The sequence below is a fragment of the Primulina eburnea genome, unplaced genomic scaffold (assembly GCF_022965805.1).
Source record: "Primulina eburnea isolate SZY01 unplaced genomic scaffold, ASM2296580v1 ctg328_ERROPOS900000+, whole genome shotgun sequence".
Classification (NCBI taxonomy): Eukaryota; Viridiplantae; Streptophyta; class Magnoliopsida; order Lamiales; family Gesneriaceae; genus Primulina; species Primulina eburnea.
Window position 1 is genome coordinate 92,766 of NW_027331150.1, and position 22,933 is coordinate 115,698.

General features: G+C 38.2%; 3 protein-coding genes, 1 long non-coding RNA gene and 1 other non-coding gene across 6 annotated transcripts; 2 read left to right on the plus strand and 3 right to left on the minus strand.

Moving 5' to 3' along the window:
* The first annotated feature begins 1,350 nt into the window (after nucleotides 1-1,350).
* On the plus strand, nucleotides 1,351-1,422 carry TRNAM-CAU (transfer RNA methionine (anticodon CAU)). Its single transcript has one exon. It is a non-coding gene; the product is annotated as a tRNA-Met (tRNA).
* Nucleotides 1,423-1,505: 83 nt separating this feature from the next.
* LOC140820967 (uncharacterized) lies at nucleotides 1,506-2,252 on the plus strand. Of its 2 annotated transcripts, none has more exons than XR_012115612.1 (3): nucleotides 1,506-1,857; nucleotides 1,959-2,059; nucleotides 2,135-2,252. It is a non-coding gene; the product is annotated as an uncharacterized lncRNA (long non-coding RNA). The 2 variants fall into 2 exon arrangements; XR_012115613.1 differs by having other exon boundaries at nucleotides 1,962-2,059.
* Nucleotides 2,253-6,343: 4,091 nt separating this feature from the next.
* On the minus strand, nucleotides 6,344-7,665 carry LOC140820950 (uncharacterized). Its single transcript, XM_073181337.1, has 2 exons — nucleotides 6,608-7,665; nucleotides 6,344-6,497 (listed from the first exon to the last, which is right to left on the minus strand). Exons 1-2 carry the CDS (start codon nucleotides 7,663-7,665, stop codon nucleotides 6,344-6,346), a joined length of 1,212 nt encoding a protein of 403 aa, XP_073037438.1.
* LOC140820951 (uncharacterized) lies at nucleotides 7,292-11,219 on the minus strand. The gene is made up of 4 exons (XM_073181338.1): nucleotides 11,192-11,219; nucleotides 8,377-8,452; nucleotides 8,100-8,284; nucleotides 7,292-7,946 (listed from the first exon to the last, which is right to left on the minus strand). The coding sequence occupies exons 1-4, from the start codon at nucleotides 11,217-11,219 to the stop codon at nucleotides 7,705-7,707; spliced, it is 531 nt and encodes a 176-aa protein (XP_073037439.1). The 3' UTR covers nucleotides 7,292-7,704.
* A 3,249-nt stretch (nucleotides 11,220-14,468) lies between these two features.
* Nucleotides 14,469-22,415, minus strand: LOC140820965 (uncharacterized). The gene is made up of 2 exons (XM_073181350.1): nucleotides 21,985-22,415; nucleotides 14,469-15,749 (listed from the first exon to the last, which is right to left on the minus strand). Exons 1-2 carry the CDS (start codon nucleotides 22,364-22,366, stop codon nucleotides 15,121-15,123), a joined length of 1,011 nt encoding a protein of 336 aa, XP_073037451.1. The 5' UTR covers nucleotides 22,367-22,415; the 3' UTR covers nucleotides 14,469-15,120.
* Between the last annotated feature and the right edge of the window lie 518 nt (nucleotides 22,416-22,933).

Here is a 22,933-nt window from a genome sequence, read left to right on the forward strand (position 1 = left end):
TGGATTCTGGTATGCGTTTAATGTTATTTATATTTTCTGATAATTCGACATGAATTCTTGGCATGTTATGATATATGGATTTAATCACATTATTTATAGATTTATTTTATTAAGTTCCAACATAACAAACTCAAACTCAATAGACAAAAACTTGTGTGAGACGGTCTCATGGATCGTATTTTGTGAGACGAATCTATTATTTGGGTTATCCATAAAAAAATATTAATTTTTATGCTAAAAGTATTACTTTTTATTGTGAATATCGTTAAGGTTGACCTGTCTCACAGATAAAGAATCGTGAGACCGTCTCACAAGAGACCTACTCAACTCGATAAGAGTATTTGTTTGAGATCAATGGTTTATGAAAGCTGATTGTTTTCTTTAAATGGACAAAAACATGTGTAGAATTACCCATCAAAGTATAATCTTGTTTTTCCTCAAAATGACGGGGTGTTCTCGATCAATTCCATTAAACAATACTATTTTTTTTTTCTTTTTTATGGAACTAGATCAAGAATATGATATACTTTAGTATAGAGTTTTGTTCGATGCATTCACAATATTCTTGAAGTCATTTTTAGTTTTTTAGGAATTGATATTTATGTTTGATCATTTAACAAAATAGGGGTCTGTTGAGTTTTCGGCACAATGTTGTTGAGGGTTAAGTTTTTTTAGGCACTGTATTAGAATTTATTTTTCAAGGATCTAAAAATTATTCTATGTACTAAATATTGTAAAATTAGTGCAATTTTTTTTTTATGAAATGCTTGGAGCATGATAGATGACTGGTTAGACAAAATCTTTTGTTACATATCTTGGTTTTAAGCACCGTGTTGGCATTGTTCAATAGTTATTATTGTACAAATTTTTTTTGTTAAATCGTCTCGCAGGTCAATTTTATAAGATAGAATTATTCTCCGAACCGATTTATGAATACAAATTATTTTGATGTCAAAAATATTACATTCGCTCAATATATACATTAGGTCGATCCATGTCACGAATTATTATTATTATATCATTTTCCAAATTAAATTTTGAAGCCAAAAAAACAATCCAGGAATTGATTTGATTAGTTTTAGAGAGCTCTTCCTATCTAATCTAATTAAAAAAGAAGCTATTATATGCTGAAAATTTTTGACTCCAAATATATATTATAAAAATAATCAAATACTGAATCATCGAACATGAAATATACAAAGAAAACTTCAAAAGTAAACTAAAGTTTGGAATAAAAAATTTAAATGATTAATTTAAAAATTGTTCCCGTTACCATATAAAGCCGCAAAAGGATCATTAAATGTTTGACTTTGGAATTTATAAATGTTTTCGAAGACTTAGTGTCAACAAATCAGAGTGGCGCAGCGGAAGCGTGGTGGGCCCATAACCCACAGGTCCCAGGATCGAAACCTGGCTCTGATAGAAGAGAGCAGCTTCCCGCGTTAAAGTTTTAGTTACAGATAGTTTAGTATTGTGATAATTACTTAACAAATGAGCTTGTCAGGCCAAAGGGCTGTGGGTCAAATGGTCGATTACCCGTTTCGCATGCGAGAGGCACGGGCGTCGATCCCCAAACGCTTGTTTCGATTTTGTATTTGCCGGTTTTCAAACCATAACATATACGGCCCAAAAAGCTTCCAACCAGTACTACTACACCATGCCGCCGCTCGCCTCCTCCTTATCCCTTCCGTCTCTCCGGTCGTTAAGAAGTCCTGAAATCCACCATTTCCCAGACCATCCCTGGAAGCTGAATCCATCTCCCGCAGGAATGCAGCCATTTTGTATTCGTCAATTATCGCTACAGTCCTACCTTCTTTCGTACGACCACTCCGGCTTCTGCATTCTCATTTGGCATCTGTACTCATTCTCCATCATTATATTTCATATATTAAGTATAAAATTGACACGATTGTTCCCTGTTTGATTATTGCTTTTTTTTTTTTAAAATAAATGATTAGCAGGGCCAAAGGAATGGCGCAAAAGAAAAAATCTTACTGGTTCTTGTTGGCGCCTGTTGACGCATCGCGCAACTTCCTTCATTTTGCTTACCTCTTATCAAGTAACTTTCTTTTCATGGATTTGTTTGTTTGTTTTATTTTACTTTGGCATTTGATATTATCGGGGCGTGAAGCAGAGTTCAGCAAAAATGATTTGGAGGAGGTTCAGAAGCTGCTTGTCTCTTCCGCTATAGACTGTGTTCCTCCGGACAGGAATTCTTTTGTTGTACTCCAATCCAAAACTGGAATTGAGGTAACTTCCTTTTCTTCAGTTAGTTAAACCTTAAAAGTCATTAGATATTGTTTTCTCCCTGTCCAAATGGTTTATTGTACCCTCGGTTTTGGAAGATCATTTCTGTGTTTTGAAGTCAATCTTGGATCGTGTATATGCTGTTTTTAAAATTTACAGAACTATGATATTAATTTTTGTTTCCGATTTGTCTTGTTGTACTGCAGTTTTTAAAAGCTCATATTGCGTTAAGAAACTGATAGGGATAATACATTTTTTGTGTTGTCCGGTGTCGGTGCAAATGTTCTTGCGTTGATCGCTGAACTAGAATGCTTAGCTTTGTTAAACTGCTGGATGATTATTTATTATTTATGCTCGTCGCATGAGATATCATAATTGTTGTAAGAGCCGTCTGACTCAGTGGTTGAAGACTCATGCAACTCAGTAAAACACGAAATAACAGGAACTGGTCTAGGACCACTATCCATGTTTTGATTGCAAAATAGAATTTCAGTATGCATATGAGCTGGCTTACTATTGAGAAAAACCCGTTAACTGGGCTCCAGGACTTCGATAATCTTAGTTTTCAACTTTCATATGATTTAACATATGATTTTATCCATTATAGGTGGTTCTATTTTATAATAGCGCTCACTAATTGAAAGGACAACCCTCCTTCGGTGTTGGAAAAAGATGATTGCTGGTAACTTAGCGAGAAGAAAATGTACGTTGCCGAAGTTTATGTTAGAGTAGGTTTCCATCAACTCAACTTGTGGCTTGGGTTTTGTTGACACTGATGTAAAAACGATCTTTGTTTTAATAATAATTTATGATTTTATCTAATTATAACATTTACTTTATCTCTATACCAATGCTAACATCACTGATAAAGTTCTTGAATATATAATAGGTACCATGAAGTCTTCCTCTCAACGTAAGACCATGAAACTCATTAGGAAGTGTTCCTCTCAACATAAAACCATGAAACTCATTAGAAAGTGTACCATATATTCTAAATAGATTCCTAGTCAAATCAACCGCATAAAAAAAAGATAAATTTTACTTGAATTTTAGACTAGTATCTGTGATGTAAATGTCATGTTTCATTGATAAGGGTATGAAGATATCTATTCGTACAGATGAATGATCATTTGATAATTTGCTGAACAACTCTCTCTCAGACTGTCCAAATGGTTATTACTTATCGAGTGGAATAATCTGCTGTTATAGTTGTATATCATTAATCCTTAGACCCGAGACAATGTAGAGGCTCTGGTACTAGCATGCACTTTGATTCGTTTACCGACTTCATTGAGGGCAATCAAGTGGTGAGATTGAGTGTAGTTTCGAAATATATACGAGCAAATACATTGTAGTCGGGGATTCACTGTTTGCCTAGAGGTAATGTGGGGACCCGGACGCTAATCAAGTTCTTAATCATCATTGAGACAATTTAATCAATTATAATAAACATGGTCTAAATTTTTTTTTAAAAATTGCAGAACGAAATGGAACACATGCAAATATACATATCAGTATTAAAAGTACAAGTCTGGTACTATATACAATCATTCGAGCTAAGGTTTAACAACTACATATCAAGTGTTCCAAACCCTATCTCAGATCAAAGTCCGTAGTCTCCACTCTAATCACGATCTCTCTTCATCTACTCGACCCTGAACCTGTCCCACCTGTTGTCATGCACACATACAAACACGAAAACAGCCGGATAACTCCGGTGAGAATAAAATCCCAGTATAAATCAATGAAACATGCAATCATATAAACAATGTAAAAGCATGTAACAAATGTATCAAATTTGAAAACATAATCAATACAAAACTGTCAATCATACTCGTGACTCCACGTCTTAGACTAGACTCAATCCTAGTCTAGGGATCCCGGTTTCCAGACGTTGGTATTCCTATATCGAACATCAGTAATAGAAGAAAATCCAATTCTATCCACTTCGATATAACCAAACATCCGGTGTCTTGACCTATCCGTCTTGACCTATCCGTCACAGATTATGACACTATCGCCAATTCAACTATCTTGTGACAACGTGCAATGTGCCAGTAACGGTTCCATCACTATAGGCACTGATGTCACAAGATCACTCGACTAATACCTGCTTTCTATACATTCATATAACAAGCATATCAAATCAAATCAATGAACATAATAATAATAAGTATGTGATTTAAGGAAACTCAAGTATATCCTACTCGAGTCGATCTCCCAATACCACATTGACTTATACCTTTCTTTCGTTGAAGTTTTGACGACGTTCAAGTCTGGAAGTCGAAGCCTGTCAATACTCTATCTGGAAATGACAATATCAATAATATCATATCAATATACTGCTCAATTCAATACCAATATGATTAATCTGGATTTAATTCAAAATCAATCGGCATAACTGCACAATCCCGATATCCCGGTCAATGCAATCTCAACAGATATTAATTACAATCCATAACCAATATCCAATACAATCGGTAGTCAATCAACAATCCAATTCTGTCCAATATCAATCGATATATTCTGAAAAATCATAACAATTTCATAATCAATCTGTTTCTCCATCTGACTTCGATTCTACGATGTCTAACATGCCAAGAACATCATATATGAAGTGTATTCAATTCCAACAATATCATAATTTCAAACATAATCAAACATAACAAAATTTATGTCCAATTGAAGCCTGCGTCGATAGGAACACAGTACTGAAGTCAGATTCAAAATCGAACGGACGAATTTCTCGTAAATCAAATTATACTCTTCGAAGGAATAACACTTCTCAAAAGCCTTTTCTCGTTTCTTCTCCTAAGTTATGAAGGGTTGAAAAGCTTATATATATATATATATATATATATATATATATATATATATATATATATATATATATATATATATATATATATATATCCCGTGCATGTCCAAGGCATGTGGCTAAGTCTTTGTGCTGCACGTCTCGCGCATATGCGCGACCCTCCTCGGCGCATATGCGCGAGACAATATGTCTCGGCGCGTTTGTCTCACGGTAGCTCGCGCATATGCGCGCCCTTACTCGGCGCATATGCGCGAGGCCCTTGTTCATTTTTCCCAACTCTCGGGTACCCTTGCGTACAAGCGCGAGGTTCTCTGCCCACTCCGCGCATATGCGCCCGGCATGAACCCGCATATGCGCGAGGCTCGATCCTCATACATAATCCACTTTCCTTTCCGCCTATCCCGGTCCGATCCAATTCATCTATAATCACCTCAATTAATTAACAAATCATTTCAGATTAACAACACAACAGATCTCGGGCATTACAGGTAAAGATATCATATGTGATCCGATGAGTTAATAGTGCAAGGTGTCTCTAGCTGGAGCAAGAAATGTGTTTTAGGGAAATGTCTTTTCCTAGTTACACATACGATTTCACTTTTTAATCAAAGATACATCATATCATTATCACATTCATATGCATCTTTCAATATACCAATGGCTGCAGATTCGATCGAGATATATGAGTTGAAATGATCATACTGTAAATTAACCATAACTTAATATTCTTGCAGACACTATGAGTGATATTTGGGAGATCGTAAGGCAATGCTACTAGATGCTCTTACCATGATTTGATAGGTGCAATCAGAAATGAGTTATGATATTCTTGATTAAAGTGTTAATAAAAATAAGGGGAAATTGCATATACTACCCTCGTGATATCCCGAGTTGGCATAAATCTCCTCGTGAAAAATATATCATCTAAAAACTCCCTGTTTTTTTAAATGTCCAGCTTATGCCCCCTCGCCAGTATGGTTTATACAACACGCGCCTAAAGTTGCGAATTGTCATTGTTTTATGAGTTTTGTTGTCTAAAATGCCCTCGTTCGGTATAGAAATAGAAGACCTTTTCTTCTTCTTCATTTCGCGACTTCTTCATTTTCCCATTTTAAAAACCCTACATTGATCCAAAATTATGAATCCAAATGTTGATGTAAGATATCCCCAAACTCCAATGTGCAAGTGCAATGTTAGGGCAGAGATTAGAGTTGTTCAAACCGAAACCAAACCATCGAAGGGACGTCTGTATTATTGTTGTTATTCTAAAAAATGTGGCTATTTCCGCTGGTGTTTGCCTGAAATTGTACGAGGTGTTGATGTTGGAGGTTCCTCCGAAGTGAAGTCTGAGATGGACGCTGGGAATACATCGACCTCAACGCCAAGGCCAGCAACTGAGAGCTCACCCGACAACGGCAATGAAGAAGTGATACTTCAATTTAAGATTTTTAAAGTCCGATCCAACACCTAATGTAGCTATTAAAAGATTCAGTCATGTTATTAACAATAACATCAGAAAATGAAGAAAGAAGGAAATGAGACCTGGTCCAATGAGCAGGTGGGATTTTGTTCAACCATTCAGCCGCAGTCTCATGATCTGGAGAAGTCTTTCTATCAGCTGCTTCTATTCTTTTCATCCACATAGCAAACTCATTCTTGTTTGTTGTACTTGCGGCTGCCCACAACATTCCTTTCAATTCTAAACCAGGATGCTTCCTTGCAAAATTTTGGTACAAATGGCGTACACAAAATCTATGTTCACACTCTGGTGCAAGCTCATTAAGCGCCTCTAACAGCCCCTTTTGTCTGTCACTGATGAATGTCCATCTCTCGAATCCGATGTCTTCCAACAACTCATTGATGAACCATCTCCAATTATCAAAATTCTCCACTTGCACCACTGCCATTGCTATTGGGAAAACATTTTCATTTCCATCTCTGCCAATAGCTACTAAAAGTTGTCCACCGTAATTTGTTTTCAAGAAACATCCATCAAGACCTATAACAGGTCGACAACCAGCTAAAAACCCAGACTTCAATGCTTGAAGACTAAAATACATTCTTTGAAATGTAGGCACAGAAAATGAGTGATCCCTTTTTACTATAATCTTGCTACCTGGGTTATATTTCCTAACGGTCTCACAGTAATCCCAAAGTTTAAGATATTGATCTTTAAACATTCCTTTAAGTTTTTCTAGAGCAGCTTTCTTGGCCCTGTATGCTTTATATTTGCTCACATCTACATTACATTTTCTTCTTATAACTCTTTTAAGCTTCTCCACTGGAATTGTAGGATTCTCGCACACAATCATTTCAATTCTTTTAGACAAATATTTATATGTCGCCAAGTTGTTGCTACTGGCCCTAACACATGTATGTTTTCCAGTAAGAGTTTTTACCTGAAATGTTGGCCCTCCCATTACCAAACTGGCATGCAATCTCCATTCACATCCGGCTTTGCACACTGCAGTAACCCTACTTTTCTCATTCTTTTTAAACACTAGCTCCACTCCAGATCTCACAGTCCAATCAACAAGAACACTTCTAAATTCGTGCACATCTTTGAATTTCATACCCACTACCAGTTCAAACCTTTTCATGTTCATTCTGTCAGAGAAGAAATGATGTTTTCGACAAGCTTACTCATCATCAGAACTTGCCAAACTAATAAGTTCATCATCTACCTCAATGTCGCTATACCAAAACTCTGTGGCCTTTTCATCTCCTTCATCATTCTCTGTAGAAGATTCTGAATCCACATCCTCATCAGATTCATGAAAGCTACCATCTAATGAGTCTTCATCATCTCCAATTGAAACATCATCAAGTCCAATGTGATTATCATCTATCGGGTCACTCCCAAATGACTCACTTGTCCCACCTTCATTATCATCAGTTGCATTCAGTACTTGTGGTCCAGCCTTTGTATCATCACTTGGATTACTTCCAACACCAATATTTGCATCTTTCAGTGGAGTGAAATAATTTTCTTGTGACCACAATGTTATAACACTATGATTCCTAAAGCACTTACACATCGTGCGGATCTCTGCATCACCAACAATCTGCACCATTTCAGTGGTAAATGCATTTTTCGGCAATTTAAAGAAAAAATGCGCATTCATTTGTTGTCCTCCCGCCGCTTTTAACATATCAAACAAGTCATCGAGGCAAAACCTATCAAGATCAACATCTGGAATAACAAATTTCTTACCACCTCTGTCTCATCAAATTTCCCACCATGCCACAACTCAATCCTAACTGTCGATTCCATGATGTCTATATGCTGTAAAGAAAAAACATTAACTTACTGAGATAACCGACGAAAAGCCCACCCAGCTCCAACGCTTGATTTCGAGAAGCTTAGGGCAAAAGCTTCATCGGATTCTTACACAGCAAAAATGAAAATGAAATAATTGAGCTTATTATTTAAGGAGGGGCATTTTGGACAATAAACAAATTTTGTTTGACTAAAAGCATGGTTGGCATGCGTGAGCTGGACATTTAAAAAAACAGGGAGTTTTTAGATGATATATTTTTCACGAGGAGATTTATGCCAACTAGGGATATCACGAGGGTAGTATATGCAATTTCCCCTAAAAATAATGAGTCTAATTAGGGTAAGTCCGAATAAAATAATGTTATTGTGAATCACACGGAGATGTGTACCTACAACTAATTGTATCTCTGAACCGTTGAGGGTAACACAAGTATCGAATTTTGTATTCTCGTTTTTAAGTCAAAATTCAAGGAGTTGAATTTGATAACTAAAGTTTGATGGAGATCAAACAGAAAGCCTATAAAAAAAGTTATAAGCTGATTCTATAATATGGAAGAAATGGAAGTTAACTTAATTGCTAGCAGACCTCACTTTCTTTATTTTATTTTTGGTTTTCACTCTCAACCACCACACACAATCTTCCCGCCGCCGACCGCCGCCGCCAGCAGTCAGAAAAATAATTAAAAAATTTAAACTTAGTTTTTTATTAAAAATAATAATATTACTTTGTTAGCATAATAACATTAATATGATGATGAATATTTATTAATTGCACATTATCTAAATGATATTATATTTTGTGCTTAAACATTATTTAATTGCACATTTTGTATAAAAATGATTATATTGCATGATTATCTATAAATAAATTGCTTAAAAAAATTCAACAGCCTAGGCGCCGCCTCCCGCCATTTACAACCTTGGAATTTTAATTAATAAATTAAGAATTTTGTTGAGATTAGGAATGGAAATCATAGTGGCGTACAACTTGTGTATTTTAATAAATAGATTATCAAAAGTTGATAACACATAACATTAAAAGAGGATGATCATGCTTCTTGAAGAAGGCCAATATGAGCCTGTTCCTGGATGTGATCCAAGAAACTTCAAAGAAACATTGTTTGATGCCGATTAATCTAAATGGCTTGAAGCCATGCAGTCCGAGATGAACTCCATGTATTCGAACCAAGTATGAAACTTAATAGATCCACCTGAGGGTATTGTTCTCATAGGATGCAAATGAATTTACAAAAAGAAACTTGGGGCGGATGGGAAGGTAGTGACCTTCAAAGCAAGATCGGTAGCGAAATGACATATTCAAATGGAAGGTATTAACTATGAGGAAATCTTTTCTCTAGTCGCGATATTCAAGTCCATTAGGATATTCCTAGCCATAAAAACGTGGTATGACTATGAAATATGACAGATGTATGTGAAGACATCGTTCCTTAATGGCGACATTCAAGAAGAGATTTACACGTCTGAGTCTGAAAGATTCAAATCAGTAAGATGTAAGCATATAGTACGCAAACTTCTGATATCCATATATGGACTCAAACATTCATCGAGGAGCTGTAACTTCAGATTTGACAACAATATCAAAGAGTTTGACAACAATAATAGGAGTGCAGTGACATTCTTAGTACTTTATGTTGATGACATACTACTAATTCGGAATAATATAGGAATGTTGCAGTCATCTAAAGTATGGTTAGCTTGTAAATTCTCTATGAACGTTATGCAGTGTTCTAAATGGCGGTTGAGGCGGCAGGCGGCCCTCGACCGCACCGCCTATACATGAGGCGGGTGTTTTTGTCGGCCTAAGCTATATAGCGTTGGGGATGCGGATCGAGACGGCGAGCAGGCGGGCTAGGCAGCGAGCAGGAGGGCGAGGCGGCGAGTTGGCGGGCGAGGCGGACAGTCAAGATTTTGAATTTTTAATCAACAATTTTAAAAACCTAGTCAATGTTAACTAATTTTAAATATCAAAAACCTAGCATACCTCACTTTCTTTATTTTATTTTTGGTTTTCACTCTCAAGTCTCAACCACCACACAGTCTGCCACCCAAGTATACCTCACTTTCTTTATTCTATTTTTGGTTTTCACTCTCAAGTCTCAATCACCACTCACAGTCTGCCACCCACTGACGGCCGCTGCCGAGTGCTGTCAGCAGTCAGAATATTTAGGTTAGACATTTCATATTTATTATTTATCATACTTTTTTTATAATATTTCAGATTTTGTGATTTCAAGAATTAATTTGTTTTTCCTATTATTATTTTATTATTGATTTATTGTGGAAGATTAATGACGGAAAAAGATAAACAACTGGAGTTGTAATTTAAGCTAAATTCTAATGATATTGTTTGGAAATATGAGGTGTTGTATGATAAAGAAAAAAAGGATTGGATCTCATGCAAGTTGTGTAAGAGGCTTATTAAAGAAGGAGTTCATAGAATGAAGCATCATATTCCTGGTATTGTAGGAAAAGTTGAAGTATGTCATAAAGCATCCGATGATGACAAAAAAAGATTGAGAGACTACTTGTTCTAATCATGGATAATCGATTGAAACTTTGAAATTTAAACTAAGTTTTTTGGTATATTACTTTGTTAGCATAATAGCATTAATATGATGATGAATTTTTATTAATTGCACATTATTTAGATGATATTATATTGTATGAAGCTTCTTTGTGCTTAAACATTATTTAATTGCATATTTTACATAAAAAATGATGACTATTTGTGATTATATATATTGCATGATTATCTATAAAAAATTACTTAAAAAATTCAACCGCCTAGGCACCGCCTGGGCACTTCCTAGGCGGTAGGCGGTCACCGACAGCCCCACCACCGCCTCCCGCCATTTACAACCTTGACGATATGACCGAAGAATCTTATGTATTAGAATACAGATCTCTAGGGATAGATTAAAGAGGATGCTAGGGCTCACTCAATCCACATATATCGATAACATACTGAGAAAATTCTCTATGAAAAAGTCCAAGACTAGATATCTCCCAATGTATCATGATGTGACTCTATCCAAGTCTATGTGTCCTAAGACTAATGAAATGATAGAAACCATGAGCCACATTCTATATGCGTCTACTATAGGCAATATAATGTATGAAATGATATCTACTCGACTTTATATTGCATTTGAACTGAGTGTTGCAAGCAAATATCAATCGAATCTCGGTCCATTACATTGGAAGGCCGTGAAGGACATTCTTAAGTACTTGAGAAGAAATAAGAATCCGTTCTTGGTCTATGAGAGTGGAGAATTAAAATTGGAAGGTCATACTGATTCTAGCTTCCAATAAGATATGGATGATTCGAAATCAACCTCTGGATTTGTATTCAAGCTCAATGGTGGTACTGTCTTTGGAAAGAGTTCCAAGCAAGACATCACAGTGAATTCAACCACTGAGACCGAATACATAGCTGCATCGACTGCAGCATATAAGGGGGTTTGGATAAGGAATTTCGTTCAAGAGTTGGGTGTCATTCCTCAAATGGTTGATCAAGTCCTGGTCTACTGCGACAACATCGGTGCAATTGCCCAAGCATTGGAACAAATGTCTCATCAGTTATCCAAACATATACGGAGAAAGTTCCACATAATCCGGGAGATTGTGGGAAGATGAGACATTTAAATAGAGATAATCGTCTCTGTAGATAACACTGTTGATCCATTGACAAAGCCTCTACCAGGACCATTGTTTGAGAAATATCATGAAGCAGTGGGTCTAAAATCTATGGATAGTTGGCTATAGGGGGCAAGTGAGAGATTGTTAGAGTAAGTGCTCAACAAGACAACTTGTGGCTTGAGATTTATTGACTCTGATGTAAAAACAATATTTATTTTAATAACATTTTACGGTTTTATCTAATTATAACATTTACTTTATTTGTACACTTATCCAAGCAGCATAGATAAAGTTTTTGAATACATAATAGGTACCATGAGATATGCATCTCAACGTAAGACCATGAAACTCATTATGAAGTGTACCATATAATTGTAAATAGTTTCCTAGTTGAATCAGCCGCCTAAAATAAGGATCAAGGTCGCTTGAGCTTGAGACTAGCATATGTGATGTAAACATCATGTTTCATTAGTAATGGCATGAAAATGTCCATTCATACAAATTAGTGATTATTTGATGATTTACTGAACAATCCTTCTTTGGACTGTCCAAGTGGTTATCATTTATCGAGTGTAATAGTCAGCGGTTATGGTTGTATATCATTAGTCCTTTGACCTTGAACAATATAGAGGCTTTGCGTACTAGCACTGCACTTTGACTCGTTTATCGACTCCATTGAGGGTCATCGAGTGGCAAGGTTGAGTGTAGTTTTGAAATGCGTAGGATCCAATGCTTTGTAGTCGGAGATTCACCGTTTGCTTACGATTAAAGATATTCTATGTGATATAATGAGTTAATAGTGCAAGGTGTCTCTGGCCGAAGCAAGAAATGTATTTCAGGGAAAGGTGTTTTCCTAGTTACACATACTATGTCCCTATTATTACTCAAAGATATATCAAATCGTTATCGAATTCATATGCAACTCTCGATATACCAATGGTTGAAGATTCGATAGAGATATATGAGTTGAATAGACCGTACTGACGTTAATCATAACTTGAGGTTCTTGCAAACATTATCAGTGATACCTAGGGGATTATTGGGCGATGCTACTAGACGTTCTTTCCATGATCCAATTGGTGCAATTAGAAATGAGCTATAACATTCTTGATCAAGTTGTTGATGAAAATAATGAAGCTAATTAGGGTAAGCGCGAATAAAAATAAATGTTATTCAAATCTCATGGAGATGTGAACCCACAGCTAGTCGTATCCCTAAATCATTGAAGGTCGCACAAGTATCGGATTCTGTGTTATTGTTGAGAAATTCAAGGAGTCGAAGTTGACGACTAAAGTTTCATGGAGATCAAATAGAAAACCTATAAAAGAGTTTATAAGTTGATTCCATAAGATGAAATAAATTGAAGTTGACTTAATTGTTAATTGAGTAAGGAAAGTGGGACTGCCTGTTTTGGTGAAGGAGTTCACAAAACTCACAACTGCCAAACATGGACAGTGAAAATTTTGATATTTGAAATTTTAATTTTATTATATTAACAAAATTTGTATCCTTGGTATATCGACGATGTCGGATCGTCGATAAGAGTTATACTGAGTTCACAATTATTTATTTAGTGAATTTTGAAATTACTAATTAAATAATAGTACTAGTAATAATGATTTCTAACGTGTACTAATTCTCATGAAATATTTGAGATGGTTCTAGAATTAATTAACTAATGAGTTAATTAATAAAATAAATAATTGTTATTTAATTTAAATCAATATGTCTATGCATGTATTAAAAGTGCATGTTGAAATATATTAATATTTGTATATATTTTATAAGGTGATTTAAAGAAGTGGATGTATATATATTATAAATATATCATATATTGTCAAAAGTTGATAAATACATGATATAATAATGATATGAGAATTTTAATTAATGAAATTAAGAGTCCTTGTGAGACTAGGATTAGGAATTATAGTGGTGTACAATTAGTATATTTTAATAAATAGGTTATCAAAGGTTGATAACACATAACATTAAAAACACAACACAAAATTCCTGCTTCCCTTCCCAACAAGTTTCTGCCAGGCCAAGTTTTGAAGAAAAAAATTCAGCCGAGATTTCTTCCTTGTGTCGCCATACAAACTCCGGATTTCTGAAATTCGGGTGTCCTATTCTCAACGGAAAAATTATTTGTGATTTCTAGTATAATTCAAACAAGAAACATAGTCTCTGATAGTTGGCTTGATTTGACGATCAAAGAAGAGAGATCCGTTCGAAGGGAGATACAAAGAAGGGTTATCTCTGTCCAACGTAATTTACACGAATGTAACAATACTAAACACCCTATGGACGTTTAAATGCATACGATGTCCAAAGAAAGTTTCGAGCGTTGAAACTAAAATTTTAAATCTTGACAAATGTATGTTACAGTGTGAGTCCAGATATTTAGGTGCACCAGATCGGAGAGATTGCGCCTTTTTTTATAAGTAGTCACCATCCACATCAACTTCTTTCGACATTTTTTGATTGATATGAAATAACAAAATGAAAAGACTATAGGCTGTGAAGCACATTCCATTTGTCAAGAACTCTCTGTAATTTGTAAATATCGTTTTGCATTTGTGGATTGCAAATGGAAGAGTTTAATAGTTTCTGTGTATTTGCAATGGATGGAACTATTCTATCTTCTTGCGTTGGTATCATACATATGGAAATCATCCATTATAATTGCATTGGTCGAAGCTTTTTGGAAATACAAAGAGCATGCTAGTTTTCTTATAGTTCTTCATGGTAGTACCATGTAACATAGGCGCACATTTTATGCTAATGCCTTTAAATCAAGTTGAAGATTGCCAGACACTAGAATTGTTGCAGATTTATGCCTCAAAAAAGGTTCTGCTCCTCCCATTCACGTTGAAATCTACCAGTTCAATTTTGACAGCTTAAAGTTAAAGGACATTTGTAACTATAAAGTGAACCATTTTGTTCTTTATTAATGCTTCATGGTCTTTTAGAGTTGCAAACTGGATGATTTGCTCTCATTTAATATGATCAAGTCTATGAAAACATGTAAATGATACTCATAAGATTTATCACCTACCTCTATAATGTGAAAGTGCAAGTTTAATATGTATATCATGTATTCTACTGAAACTTCGTCTCATGAAATTGTTTGATTGGGTGAACCAGAGGCCTGCAACAAATACAAGCGGCCACATGGCGTACCGTCATCTGGGTGATTTTGAATAGATCTAGGCAAGCTGCGTAACTTATTGAACAAATTTAGTGGATCTTCCAATAATCCGAAATTAGCATCTGGGTCACCAATCTGAGAAAGAGTAACATCGGAAAACCCTAGAGATGGGAGTAATTCATCAGGCCAGTCACAGTAGAAATGAAAAGTGGAGCTAGATAGTGTTGTTGCCTGTTTGTTCATGAAGTCTGCTAAGAGAACTGTATGGGTAAGCTGGCACTTTTCGGCAATGATTTTAAGTACTTTCATAGCCTGACAATGTGATAGATAGTACAAGATACCCTCCAAAATCCATACTGTACTCTTCTTTGGCTCGAATCCTGATATTTGAAGCTTTTGAAGCCAGTCATCTTCAGTCAAATCAGCTGCCACTCTACTCAATGATTTGGCTTTCAAAATGGGTTGTTGTTTCTCATCCATTGCATTCACAGCTGCCTCAAGAATTTCAGTTTTTGCTTTCAAAACTTCTGGAAAATCAACCTCGAACAAACTGCTTTCTTTCAAGCAGCTGAGGCGATATGCCCTTGCATCCATTCCTGTGCAGGTAAGAAAGAACTTCTTTCATCTTATTTATTGAAATTTTCATATTTGTTTCTTGTGTTTCTTCCATTTTATTAACTTTACTCATTATAAATAAGTCTTGAATTATTTTATTGTGTAATGATAGTGTCTCTAGGAAGGATGAAGTTTATACATTCACTACATTTGGACTTCGCTTCATCATTTGACTGGCAGATTAGAGGGTCAAATCTAACTAAATTTCAAAGATTTATGCATGTTCTAATAGTTTTAATTGTTTTTCTGATACAAGGAAAACAGGAGATGAGGTGAGTTTCTGGTTTTCACTGTGTTTACATAATAACTGCATATATAGTTTACAGCTGTCATTTGTAAGTATAGCATTTTGGCTCAAGACTTGCTTTACAGTGTTAACTAATTTTCCTGTTCCTATGGTGTGCAGGGGTGAATGATCATGATGCGAAGTTTGTATAGTTAGTGGTTAGACTAGAAACTTTTCCCAATTGTCAAATTTGAAAAGCAACTCCGAAATTATATTTATTCTGAATTGTCAACTTTTTTCGTTCTCAATTGTCAATTTTTCCTTTTCCCATTAACAATATTCATACATCGGAAACACTGATACACCATCAAATATGGGGAACAGATGCTGATTTTAATGTGAAATATTAATAGTTTAGCATTGGTGATCCCAGTTAAATTTTCTATAATAGACTGTTATGATCACAATTACACACACAATAAGGTCTTAGAAAAATAAAGAACAGGTACCAAAGAAATATTATATTCAATAGAAGATTAAGAACCCAGAGTTTGAAAGCTCTGTACAAAGTTTCCTCTCCCTAGCAAGTGCTAGTGTTTACGTAACAGAAATTATAACTGAATGCTCTCTCTTCCCCTATTATTGGTATTTAATCTCCTCCCTTCCCTATCACGTGTTTTCTCCTTTGTTTCTCCTGGTGTACACCTGTACTATCTTGGGCTTCTCAGTATTTATTTTACTTGTTGGGCCTTTTGTTGTGCTTGGGCCTGTATCTGGGCTCACTGTATCTAAGCCTTCTATAATGGGAGTTGGGCTCGTAACAATACCGGCCTCTTCAAGAATCGCCTTGTCCTCAAGGCGAAAATCAGGAAATTGCTTTTGGAAATCCTTGTAGTCTTCCCATGTAGCTTCTTCTTCAGACCGTCCCTTCCATCCCACAAGAATCTGTTGACATGGTTGGCCATACACATCTTTAACCCTTCCTGCTAGAATCTCGTTGGGTTCAAAAGTCAGCAGTAGATCAGTGTCTAACTCCTCTGGTAGTTTGATCTCAGTTTCGGGATTGCCCACCGCCTTTTTTAAGCAAGAAACATGAAAAACCGGATGAACCTTTGACCCCTCTGGTAGCTGCAATCGATAAGCAACCGTCCCCACCTTCTTCATGATCATAAACGGCCCATAGAACCTACTGGATAGCTTCTGTGCAACTCGTGAATGAACTGAATTCTGCCGATATGGACGCAATTTCAAATATACCATATCTCCTTCCTGAAAATGAACCTCTCTTCTTTTTTTATTGGCATGCTTCGTCATCATTTGCTGTGCTCGTTCAAGATTATACTTGAGCTGTCTTAAAAGCTCATCTCTGTCCCCCAATGCTTGTGATACCGCTGCTACCTGTGTCTCTCCCGGGACAAACCTAATAATACTCGGTGGTTTGCGCCCATATACCACTTCAAACGGAGTCATTCCTGCTGAAGTGTGATAAGAGGTATTGTACCAATATTCTGCCCAATGTATCCACTGTGCCCATTCTTTGGGTTGCTCTGAACAGAAGCATCGCAAGTAAGTCTCAACACACTTATTCAGAGCTTCACTTTGCCCATCACTTTCGGGGTGATATGCGGTGCTCATTTTCAGTATAGTGCCCTGCAGCCTGAAGATTTCAGACCAAAATAAACTCATAAACACCGCGTCCCTGTCACTTACTATTGTTTTTGGGACTCCATGTAATCTCACGATTTGTTTGATAAATATTTCTGCCACTGCACTTGCCTTGTATGGATGCTTCAATAGCAAAAAGTGCCCATACTTTGACAACCGATCCACGACAACCAGTATCACATCATACCCTTTTGACTTCGGAAGCCCCGTAATAAAATCCATGGCGATGTCTTCCCAAATTACTTCTGGTAGAGTCAACGGTTGTAGTAGTCCAGCAGGCCTGGTGGCCTCATACTTCTGTTGCTGACATACTGTACACAAAGCCACAAACTTACTAATATCTTTCTTCATCCCCTTCCAATAAAAATTATTCGCCACTCTTTTGTATGTGCGGAATGCCCCGGCATGACCTCCAATTGGTGTTTTATGGAACTCATTCAACAATATAGGAACCCATTTCGAGGCTGGTGGAATCACTAATCTGCCCTTGTGCAACAAACAACCATTGACTAATGTGTAATGGCTATTGCCCTCCCTCCCCTCTCGGATGCTATCACAGATCTTTCTCAGCCCTTGGTCCTCCCCAACTGTCTTATTAAGTTCATCTATCTCGACCCATTCTGCTCTTGTTACTGCCATCAACTCTCCCATGTTCTCTCTTCGCGACAGAGCGTCAGCCGCCCCATTTTCAGACCCTGCTTTATGTTTAATTTCAAACTCATACCCAAGTAGTTTGGCCAGCCAATATTGTTGATCGGGGGTAGTAATTCGCTGCTGCAGGAGACTTCTTAATGGTTTATGATCGGTGATTACTGTAAATTTGCGCCCCAGAAGATAATGGCGCCAATGTTGAACTGCTGACACCAGTGCCATCAGCTCCCGCTCATAGGTGGACTTGGTTAACGCCTTTCCTGCCAGTGCCTTGCTATAGTAGGCAATGGGCCTGCCTGCCTGAACCAAAACCGCCCCTAGACCCCCTCCTGATGCATCACATTCCACCATAAACTCTTTGTCAAAATCAGGCATTTCCAGAACGGGGGCTGTGCTCATAGTCTCCTTCAACGTGAGGAAAGACCCTTCTGCCATATCATTCCAAGAAAAGTTGTTTTTCTTCAGCTGTTCCGTGAGTGGTTTGGCAATCTTCCCATAGTCCCTGATAAACTTTCTATAGTATCCCGTCAGACCCAGAAACCCTCTCAAGGCCTTTGTACTCTTTGGTCTCGGCCAATTTCGCACAGTGACGACTTTTTCAGGATCCATCATCACCCCCTGGCCAGAGATAATGTGTCCCAGATAGTTCACTTGACTCAACCCGAATTGGCATTTCTTTTCATTCAAAACCAAGCTGTTGCGCATCAGTACTTCGAGTATCATCTTTACATGTATCAAGTGTTCCTCCCACCCTTGGCTGTAAATTAATATATCATCGAAGAAAACCAAAACAAACTTCCTTAGATAAAGTCGAAATACCTCATTCATCGTGGCTTGGAACGTAGCGGGGGCGTTCTTTAATCCAAAGGGCATCACCACAAATTCATAATGCCCGTCGTGTGTTCGAAACGCTGTTTTTGGAATGTCCTCCGGCCGCACCCGGATTTGATGATACCCCGATCTAAGATCCAGTTTCGAGAAGTATTTGGCACCGTGTAACTCATCGAACAATTCTTCAACCACTGGAATGGGGTATTTGTCTGAGATGGTGATCTCGTTCAAAGCTCTATAATCCACACAAAACCTCCAACTGCCATCTTTCTTCTTGACCAGAATGACCGGGCTGGAGTACGGGCTACCACTTGGTTGGATAACCCCTGATTTGAGCATATCTCGCACCATACGTTCTATCTCATCTTTTTGATGATGGGCGTATTTATAAGGTCGCACTGATACAGGTCCACACCCGTCTTTGATGTTAATGACGTGGTCTTGTAGCCTGTGGGGAGGTAACTCAGTGGCCTCTTGAAACACTCCTCTATATTCTGAGAGGATGTTGTCAATTGTCCCATTGGAATTCTCCTGCCCTATTCCCAGCTTGTTCAGTTCATTATCCTTCCACCGTAGCATCACAGCTCCACTGAATTCAACTTCCCGCAGCTTAGCAATTGATTTAAGGGACACCACAGACCTGGTGAGTGTCGGGTCCCCTCTCAAATTCACTTGCTGCCCTTGCCACGTGAATTTCATCTCCATGTTAGCCCAATTTAGCATGACATCTCCTAGCGTCCTGAGCCAGTCGACCCCTAGAATGAGGTCAAGTTCACCTAATTCAAAAAGATACCCCTCGATTCGTATTTGGCAGCGCCCCAAATCCACTTCCACGTTCTTACACAGCCCCTGACAGGCAACTCGGCCCCCATCTCCCAGACACACACAAAACTTCACTGTCTCATCCACTTGAATTCCCAAAGCAGTGATTACTTGTCTCGATATAAAGTTGTGACTGGCCCCACTGTCAATCATCACTACCACTTCTTGTCCCGCTATCTTGCCTTTCATTTTTAATGTTTGTGGTTGATTAATCCCACTAACCGAATACATAGGCAGCTCCAAGGTATTGTATTCAGTTACTGGGACCACCGGCCACGCTTCAATTTCCCCTTCTTGATTGTTAAACTCTCCTTCTGCTGTCCCCTGCTCCTCTTCTCCTTCTCCCCCATCCTCCTCAGCTAGCACAGTCACCCTCAAACTCTTATTCATGCACTTGTGTAGTGGATGGTATGACTCACCACACTTGAAACACAACCCCTTCTCCCTCCTATGTAAGTATTCTTGGTGCGATATAATCCTTCCCTCCCGATTTCTCGGTGCCGGAGCTCTTATTATACTCCCACCGCTCCCGCTTGAGTTTGCTCGCGAGCCCATTCCGTAGGTTGTCGGATTGTATGGCTTGGGCTGGTACCCTTCTCCTGGAGTCGTTGTCCTCGCTGTATTTCGCGATGGTTGATTAACAACCGGAAATTCCTTTTCAGTGGGTTGGGCTTGATTATTCCAACCCACCTTAAAGGGCCCTTTCTGTTCCAGACTCGGGCCAAGCCCATATCTATTCCTCCCACGGTCTACCACCTTCCCGAACAACTCCACCTCCAATCCTCTTGCTAACAGCATGGCCCGATCCACCGTCCGAGGACTGTGAACAACCATCCGCCTCCGAATCTCTTCCCGCAATCCGCTCATAAAGTAACCCAGACATTGGTCTTCTTGAACGTCACCAATTTGGGCAACCAACACCTCAAAACGCTCAATATAGGTGTCGATCGATTGTTGTCCTTGCTTCAACGAAGCCATCAATTCATAAGGATTAGCCTCGTATCCACCGTACCTCTTGATTAACTCTTCTGCAAATCGGTCCCAGTTCATGTTGGGAATCCTCACCTTCATCCAACGGAACCAATGGATGGTGGTTCCTTGCATACAGATGTAAGCCAATTTGAGCCTACAGCCGATCGGAGTGTCATGAACATCAAAGTACTGCTCTATTTTTCCCAGCCACCCCATGGGGTCTTCTCCCTCAAACACAGGTAATTCAATCCTCCTCAAAGCCATCCTCATCTCTTCTGTGACAACTTCCTGCCCTCCTCCTTCAGGAACTTCCGCACTCCCCTCCTTCTCTGATTTGTCATATTGTTCATGAGTATTGCCTCCCGCTTGTTTTTTTATCAGCTGTTCCATCAACACCCCCAACCCAGTGAGGCTTCCGATAGTTTGATCAAGTTTCTCTAGCCTCTCTTGCACTTGTATCATGCTCTCCTGTAATCCATTCACAGAGCGTTCCATCGTTTCAAATTTGGCGTCATTTCTGGTGCTGGCCATCGTCTTCTATCGTCCCTCGAATCCGGCAGGTCGGACCAATGTTATGATCACAATTACACACACAATAAGGTCTTAGAAAAATAAAGAACAGGTACCAAAGAAATATTATATTCAATAGAAGATTAAGAACCCAGAGTTTGAAAGCTCTGTACAAAGTTTCCTCTCCCTAGCAAGTGCTAGTGTTTACGTAACAGAAATTATAACTGAATGCTCTCTCTTCCCCTATTATTGGTATTTAATCTCCTCCCTTCCCTATCACGTGTTTTCTCCTTTGTTTCTCCTGGTGTACACCTGTACTATCTTGGGCTTCTCAGTATTTATTTTACTTGTTGGGCCTTTTGTTGTGCTTGGGCCTGTATCTGGGCTCACTGTATCTAAGCCTTCTATAATGGGAGTTGGGCTCGTAACATAGACCACTTCAAATTAAATCTTCTCAATGTCATTTCATTTTAGTAAAATGCAGAACCAAAACTATCTGTAGGATAAAATTCAAAAAGCGTTGACACTTGACACATTACCTGCACCCAGCAGCACCACCTGAGCTCCGGCACCATGAAAGGAATCGAGTGCTGCCTCGAGTTTCGAATCAATCCAGAGGGTTCGAACAGCAAGAATCACCCCCGAAATCTCCCTGGCATTATTAAGCCTGTCTTTCTTAATCTTTTCATAAATGCTTCTCAGGTACGTCTCGCCGGCTAGCAGCTCTGCTACCGGATCATGTATCATGTGTTTCCAAGACGCTCTTCCGGCTGCCGTCTGGCATCCTGATCGACGAAGGGAGTCCCAATCAGTTTCAATAGCTGCATGAAGAGTTTTAACGGTGCCAGTACTTAGCAATTCAGGTAACTCAAGCACTGGCCAAGAACTGTCTTCCGGTAATCCATTTCCTTGACTCGTCATACTATTATTATGTGACTAGTGTTATCTTTCATTCAAAAGAATAGATGAAAGGGAAGAAAGAAAGAGATATACCCGCAAAATTTATATAATCAAGAAGGGAGGACATTGTAGGTAGGGATAAGAAAAGAGAGCCACACACAAAACCAACGTCTCAGAAAGTTGCTCGAATGTGATATCCAAACTTGTTTTTTGAAGGGCAAGAGAAGGTGAAGAAAGAACCACGAGTTGCTTCCAATTCATATCTTTGTTGCTTTAAAGCCCTTTTTCCCTTTCGTGCCTCTCTTTTGGCAAGTTGCAGAACATGTCCTGTCTGTGGTGGTTCCCACTTGCATCTTTCTATCTAAGGTGTTGCATAGAGCCAATTGCTCGCTCCCTTTCTTACCATTTCATATATTTTATCATATACTAGCTACTCCCGCTGTCCCCATTTTCTTGCCAAATTTACTACAATGACAACCTGGCGTTGGGGAGTGATAACAGCTGAAAATGTTGCTAAATCCCTGTTGTAGGTTGAGGAGAAAAAGAGAGAAGCCGCCGGGGAAGTCTATGCTCCTCTTGGAGCTTTAC